Here is a 7296-nt window from a genome sequence, read left to right on the forward strand (position 1 = left end):
GATTCACGAATGAGTTGAATGTTGTGTGTGCGCATTCACTAGCAACCCCTGGTGATACCGCGTAGTAGTGTACATAATTTACAGTCATTTGCATGTCAGTTTAATACTGGTAAACTGTGACGAAGGTTTTTAAAAAAATCATTTAGTGATGGGGGGGGGGGGGGGGCAAATGCCCCCCCTTAGCTACGCCTCTGACGGCAAAGGCTACAGGCTTGATTTTTTCACTGTTTGACATTGCTTCGGCCCAACAGGTGCCTTTTGGCATACCATAGTACGTACAATGCATTCTTCATGGACTTACCAGTGTCCTCCTTTGTGTCCCATTCATCTTTGCTGACAGCGAAAAGTGTTGATTTGGCGATAGCACGTGATGGCTTCCCTTCGTAACAGAATCGTCCATATTTGTCATAGTGGCTATTTTGATAGCAGAAGTGCTTTTCAAACAGTTCTTGATTCGTACTGGTGTGTAACAGGTTGGACATAGCCGACAATGAAGCGTAATGGATACTTCACTTTTCAGACGATAATTGTATAACTGGGGCACACAGCACCATTTCTTTCTTTCAGTATGCGTGGATTGCAGAGGTGCTTTTCAAACAGTTCTTGATTCGAAATGTTGCGTAACGGGCTGAGCATAGCTGACAACAAAGCGTAATGGATACTTCACTTTTCAGATGATAATTGGGGCGCGTGGTGCCATTTCAGGTGCGGTATGCGTGGGTTCACCAGTCATAATAATTTATTTACAAAAAAAGTTAACAAACAAGTACACAGAAAAAACATTGGAATTTTCAACTAGAGTAGGGACCATAACACATCAATAAAAAGTACTGAAATCACAGTAAAACAATAAGATGCACAGTAGGGATATAACACTTCTTATTGTTTTACTGTGATTTAATATCATACACTACTCCAACTTGTTTCAGTACTTTTTATCGATGTGTTATGGTCCCTACTCTAGCTGAAAATTCCAAATTTTTCTGTGTACTTGTACAATATAGTATAAACAGGGATTTGCAATGGTGACATCTTTCCCATAGGAACTAACAGTTTTATGTACAGGCAATCGTTGTTACAGGTCCAGACTTTGAATGGCCATATCTCACTAAGTCTATAGGGTTTCTTCATGAATTTATCTTGACAGTTTCTTTTTCACTTAGTACATTGGGTGAGTGTTATCAAATCACAGTGGTACACAGCCAGTTTGTCTCAAACTTCATTGCTATGGTTGTGGCACCAATAATGTTTGTGGTGCTATTACTAAGGACCATGAAAAAGTACAGGATTTGTTTCGGAATTAACTATTTAAAGTCAACAATGATTGAAGAATGGTATGAAGGTTATATTTGATGAACTGAGGCTAAAGCTGTCGGCTATTGGACCTGTAACCAAGAATAGTCATATCAGTAATGAGGATTGTCCATAGTGATGTCACCATTGCAAATCCCCATTTGTATGACAGAACCAAGAAAATGCCATTTTCATGTATTCATATATAGCTCAATAGTTGCTTGAACGGTAATTAATCATTTTTATTGCAAGCTTCCTCAGGGTACGACACCTCCCAGTTGAATCTGCCCGGCCATCACTAAGATACACACCTTCAAATTTGTTATATTTTCTTTGTATTCTAATTCTTTTACTTTTTCAATCAAGTCACCATGTAGAGAGTTAATTCAACTGTAGAACATTCAGCCTTGTAAAATCACCCTGTACATCTCGCTGTAGATACTGTAGTTCAGCTATACATGCATAACAACACTCTGTACAGGGTTCAGTTGTGTAGCAAGTCATCCTAATAGTTACATGATAATCATTTTATTCTGTTTCAAATTTACAATAGATTCATAGATTCACACAAATAGCAGTCTTTGATGATTCCTGTAGTAAAGTTAAAAGGAAGCCTTAAAGCCAACTATAGGCTGGCTTTGGGGTAACAAACAGAAGTAATATCTTTACCAAAACAACCAAACTGTAAAGAGTGCAGCCTTCCAAAAGACCAGAGTGAAAAAGGTTATGAAATCAAAGGTGGAATGGCTGCAATGATGATATATCATTATTAATGATCACCATCATCATTTAAAAATTATTGGGATTAGCATCACTGTGGCCATTTCTTGGCTACCACTTTAACTTTTTCACCCTGGCCTTTTCGCACCCTTTTTTCACAGCCTGGCTGCTTTGGTATAGTTATTATAAAATCCCCAAGATGAAAAATGGATGAGACCTTTATAACCCAGCTACAGGATGAATAAGTGTTGTGAAATCAGTGGTGGCAACAAAGAAATGGCTGCAACGATCAAGAACAACAAGACAAACTCTTCTTGCAAAGTTTCAGTTGTGTCTGGTATTCTGAACTGTGGCCCTGTCCTTTGCCAGATAGATCTGTAGCTATCATATTGCCTTGAAATCCAGTTAATGTTTCATAGTGTAGTACCATAGATGGGGACCCTCTAGTATTTGCGTAATTGAAAAATCCATATGTTTTGAAACAGTGTGCTGGCATTAAGATGCAGAAAGTTGTAATAGAATAGTCTATATTAGAGCAATCATTTAGTGTTTTGTTAAATGGAATCGGAATAGTTCCACTGGATAGCAGAGCGTAATGTACATGTCATCAGGCACACTTGCTAAAACAGTCATTGAAAGCAAGCAGCTTTGCAAATGGTGCATGTTATTGCTTCTGGATTCATATGCATGATTACAGCCAATCAGTAAGATCCATCCAAATGTCAATGAAGAGATCACTGCTGGATGATTTAGCTTCATCAATTGCAAGGAGCATGCATATGGATTATAATAAGAAACTGAGTTCTTGTCCCATTATGAGCCGTGTCCATACTGGTAGGTAGTAAAGATTTATTTATGATCTGGCCCTATCTCCTGAATTTGTAGATGCAGTGACTTGAATACTTGTGTATTGCATTTACTCAATAGGCGGACGGGAGTGGAATTACAAAAAGCTGAACAGTGAGACTCTTCTGTAAAAAGGGATATTACTCGGAAAGGTGGTACTTTACCATTGCTGTTTGTTTAATGACAGGCCAAGCTGGAAGGGATGAACTATTGGTACACCTGAGGTTCTAATTCTCTCTTGTGGCAGAAGCACATTATGGGTGCACACAGCAGCCAAATATTGTAGAAGTCCATTGCTGCCCTAGAGCACTGGCGTTTGTTTGCTAGTAATGTTATTTCTCGGATGGGCTGGTAATTGTGTTTAGTTAATAAATATTATGCTGTTGGGATTATAGTGACTGTTTGTGGCATATACATAGTATGCAATGTGATGACATTGTCAACCAAGTGTAATCTATGATGTTACATTGGTATATTCTTGATTTTAGTATCAACCTCCGCTGCACAATTGGCATGTAGTTGAGCACTGAGGTTATCTGCTTGTAATGCATTTAATATAGTGTAGCTAATTGCAGCCACATACAGACTATATGCAGTCCAATTTAGATGTAATAAATGAAAGTTGAAAACTACAGCTCAAGTAGCTAGATATCACATCATCAAGTATTACAGAGAGAACCTTAAGGCCTATATAGCTCATTCATGTCTTCTATTCAAACAATCATGATACTACTGATAAGACTTCTGATATGCTAATCATTATGCTATATCCCCCTGATTGCCATTGTCAGTGCTTCTCTACACTACGCGTCATGATCAAATTCCTAAGAGAAGACCAGCATTTGTAATGTAAGGGTCTATGCACAGAAATGCAGGCAGTTAAGTATTGGCCAGGTTGTTATTACAGGGCCCCTCATGACATCAGAGGAAACAGTATACACTTCACTACATATAGTGCATCTGTTCTTAGTACCACTACAGTGAAGGAACTCATTTGTGTAGGGTGGCAGTGAAATACATTGCTGAATTGGATAGACTGTGAATAACAATTATCACATCAAGTTATTAAATCTACAGGTGCAAGAAAACATTGTTACTTTAGCTATGAAACTTTGTCAAAAATAACTAATTAGAGTGTATGTAAACAATGAGCAAATGTTTGCAAAAATATGCATAGCTATCTATAGTTAGTACAACTCAAAAAATTCCTGCTGTGGTATACGACTAGAATCTCTGTCTGACTCAACTTCATCCTGCACACAACTAGTACATATAATGCTATTATTGCATATGTGTGTACCAGTAATCCAGTGTTCCATGTGACTCTTTCTTCATCATCTGTTACCTGGTATGCATCATTATCAAGTATGCAAAGTACATGTAAACTGTAATACCTGTACTGGCAGACACAGCCGCCCATCATTGCTCACAAAATCAGGTTCTGTTGGTGACACCTCCACCTATTAGCAAAATGATCAATACACACTTTCACAATGCAAAACTAATTCAATACGTACCCCACTATCATTGTTACCACCTGTTTCCCATTGTGTAGTGAAAGATGTCAAACTAACAGCACTGAAAGAGAACGACATAGCAGGCATCTTGTTGTCATTATTTGTTTCCGAATTTCCAGCCAGACACTAGAAATGTCAAAAAAAATGTTAAATAAGGGTCTGTCATCTTGATGAGGTATCTTTACCTGTGTATTTTGTGGAACTAAACCAGCCCCTGTACTCTGAGGCATTATCCTGCTATCTATACTATTATCAACACTAGGTGATCGTGGTACGTAGAACTCAAAGGGTGGATTCTGATGTGCAAATTCCAAGGCCACAAGGTGCTGTTCTTGTCCAATCCCTCGTTCACTACTACAATACCTGTCACTTCCTGTACAGCTTGGTAAAGTCATATGTGTCACTGATTGTGCTGCTGTAGGCACACTACTTTGTACAAGTGTCAAATAACCTGCAGATATTCATAATTATTATGGTAAATAGCTTTGTAATTCTTACCTTTTGTCCTTGCATTGTATCTCCTTGCAGTCTTCAACACAGTTGTATAAACGACATAATACCTTATAGTTGCAACAATGCATTCAACTGTCATCTCCTCAAGTACAGAAAGCATCCAATGCTGTGATGGCAAGTTTCGGTTGCAAAATCTGCTTGGCAGAACATTCAGTTCAATGCTAACCTGTGCCCAGTCTTGTAACAAGTCATATTTAGGGGAAGCTGTGATGTCCAACTTTATTTTTATTGATTTGATGTTGTGTATTGCCCTAAAACTACAGTTCCAGTCATTTTTTGTTGTACCACTTCTCATAAACTCTCCTTCAACTCCTGCACTTTCTTTGATATTCATGCTAAAATCTGACTTATTATACTTTGTAATGACATGAGAATTATTTTGCATTGTGATCAGTCGACATAATCTTGAAATGTGGAGATTCCAAGACAGAAAGCAACTTCGAGGGTCAGAATAGTGTAGGTAGTATAATACACTAGCACACCAGAATTCCTGCTTGTCTTGTACATTACATTCCACAACAATTGATGCTGCTCTTGTAAAGTCCGGCAAGCCTGTCATCAGAAATCTCCTGGTTGATACAAAACCAATAAAACGGAAGTTGCAATTAATAACTAGCGAAGCACCAAGTGTGCCATTTAAGCAACGTGCTTCCTCCTCCACTAGCATATATGGAGGGTCACTGTAGTGAGCAAAGGATTGTTGACTATGTATACCACTCCTAATCTTGCGGCTTGCATTTGTGTCATATCTAGCATGTTCTACTCTGATTGCCAAATAATTTACTTCATGCCTTGCTGCATTGTTAGTGTAATTTTTGATTCTTGGTAAAGCACTCATCTTGACAACAGTCTCTGTCTCAGCATTATGTAAGTTTAAACAGCACTCTTTATCAACTGCATGTACAGTAGATTGACAATTCAATTGTATGCCAGACTGCTGCACAGAAGTGGTGTCACCTTTATCAGCACAAACAGATTGTAAAAAATCAGCAAAGACGTGGTCACTTTTGTATAAAACATGATCTGATGAACAATACCATGGGCATTTAGAAGGAGCACAAATATTTATTGCACCAGTATGCAAGTAATTTCCATTATCATTTTTAATTGATAGACTTTTAGCAGCACCTCTACTGTTGGGGATCGCTTCATTAGATAGCAGTAGGTCTAGAGTGCTCCATCTGTGCATTTCTTTGGAGTCACGCAAATACTGTGGTGGATCATAGTAATGGGCAAAACACTTCAAATACCAACACTGTTGATCGGTAGATAAACAAACTAGTAAAAATTTAGCTCTGAAACTGGAGCTGCTGTGCTGGCATAATAGATCTTTAAAAAGGGAACAACCAGCTAGCGAAGTAGTGTCCCTCATCTCAATGGTCACATCTGTGCTTGTACATAAGCATCTATCAGGTGATATAAAACACAGCTCTACAATATCCCTCACAGATGGTAAGAATTCTGGAGGATCGCTGTAGTGAGGGAAAAAATGTGCACTAACTATCCAACAATCTTGTTGAAGTAGTAAACTCATCAACATTATCTTGTGATAACATAGCAGGCATGTCCTTATGTCACTGATAGGCTCTTTAAGGTTAGCCAGCAGTTTGTTGAGTGGTCTTAGTGGTAATAGCTTTGTAACAAATAGAGGACTGGTCCTCAGCTGTTGATTTAGCATGGATGGTGGCATTACATTAATATGGCCATCTATCATTCCACGGCAGTCATGGTTTGATGATTCATAATGTATTGAATGAAGGTCCCATGCCTTCACCGCTTTTGTTCTATGCATTTTGTGTTGCAACGGAGCGAATCTTTGTTTCTTTGATTCTTTCACACCAGCAAGTTTTAGCTTTCTTTCAGCGATTAGAATTTCATCTTCACGTGTTGTGCCAGATTGATAATGCTGTAGCGTATCATTGCGTTCTTCCAATTTCTGAAATGTTGGATTGTTCAGCACAAACGAAATTGCAAAAAACTGTTGTCTGCCATGACTCTCTAGTTGTGCAGAGGTGTCTTCCAAATGCCAAGTTGGATTGAATACATGAGATTTGACAACTTTGTTATCAGATGGTGTTTCTTTTTCCATTGTGTGTTTTCCTGCTTCTATGTTTCTAGGAAGATATGCACTCTTTTCAACGATACTGTTCACTACAGTACTGCTGGTTGCATTCTTTTTAGTGTACTTATCAGTGGAAAGTGGATCTTTTATGTTACAGCAAGTGTCATTACCTCTTGGTTCACAGCTACAGTGTGACGTTGCTGATGAAACTACAGATGATGTTACAGTTATACTGTTAGATTCCGTTATGAAACTGCTGTTAGGGCAGCAACCATTATCACACAAGCCAGAGCAACATACAGTTATACTATATACCCATATGTAATAAAACGCAACAAACAGTAA

The 7296-nt window shown here is 38.3% G+C and overlaps 1 protein-coding gene across 1 annotated transcript; it reads right to left on the reverse strand.

Moving 5' to 3' along the window:
- Positions 1 to 3866: 3866 nt before the first annotated feature.
- Positions 3867 to 6116, reverse strand: LOC136251664 (uncharacterized). The gene is made up of 6 exons (XM_066044113.1): positions 4875 to 6116; positions 4562 to 4827; positions 4377 to 4502; positions 4254 to 4319; positions 4160 to 4204; positions 3867 to 4112 (listed from the first exon to the last, which is right to left on the reverse strand). Exons 1-6 carry the CDS (start codon positions 6076 to 6078, stop codon positions 4047 to 4049), a joined length of 1773 nt encoding a protein of 590 aa, XP_065900185.1. The 5' UTR covers positions 6079 to 6116; the 3' UTR covers positions 3867 to 4046.
- Positions 6117 to 7296: the final 1180 nt, after the last annotated feature.

Source organism: Dysidea avara, chromosome 3 (assembly GCF_963678975.1).
Source record: "Dysidea avara chromosome 3, odDysAvar1.4, whole genome shotgun sequence".
Lineage (NCBI taxonomy): Eukaryota > Metazoa > Porifera > Demospongiae > Dictyoceratida > Dysideidae > Dysidea > Dysidea avara.

Coding starts and splice junctions, on each gene's coding strand:
- LOC136251664 (XM_066044113.1), bottom strand. CDS start 6,078: ATGCACAGATGGAGCACTCTAGACCTACTGCTATCTAATGAAGCGATC. Junction 4,320..4,376: donor GTGGTAACAATGATAGTGGG/GTACGTATTGAA, acceptor TTTTGCTAATAG/GTGGAGGTGTCACCAACAGA. Junction 4,205..4,253: donor GGCTGTGTCTGCCAGTACAG/GTATTACAGTTT, acceptor GATGCATACCAG/GTAACAGATGATGAAGAAAG.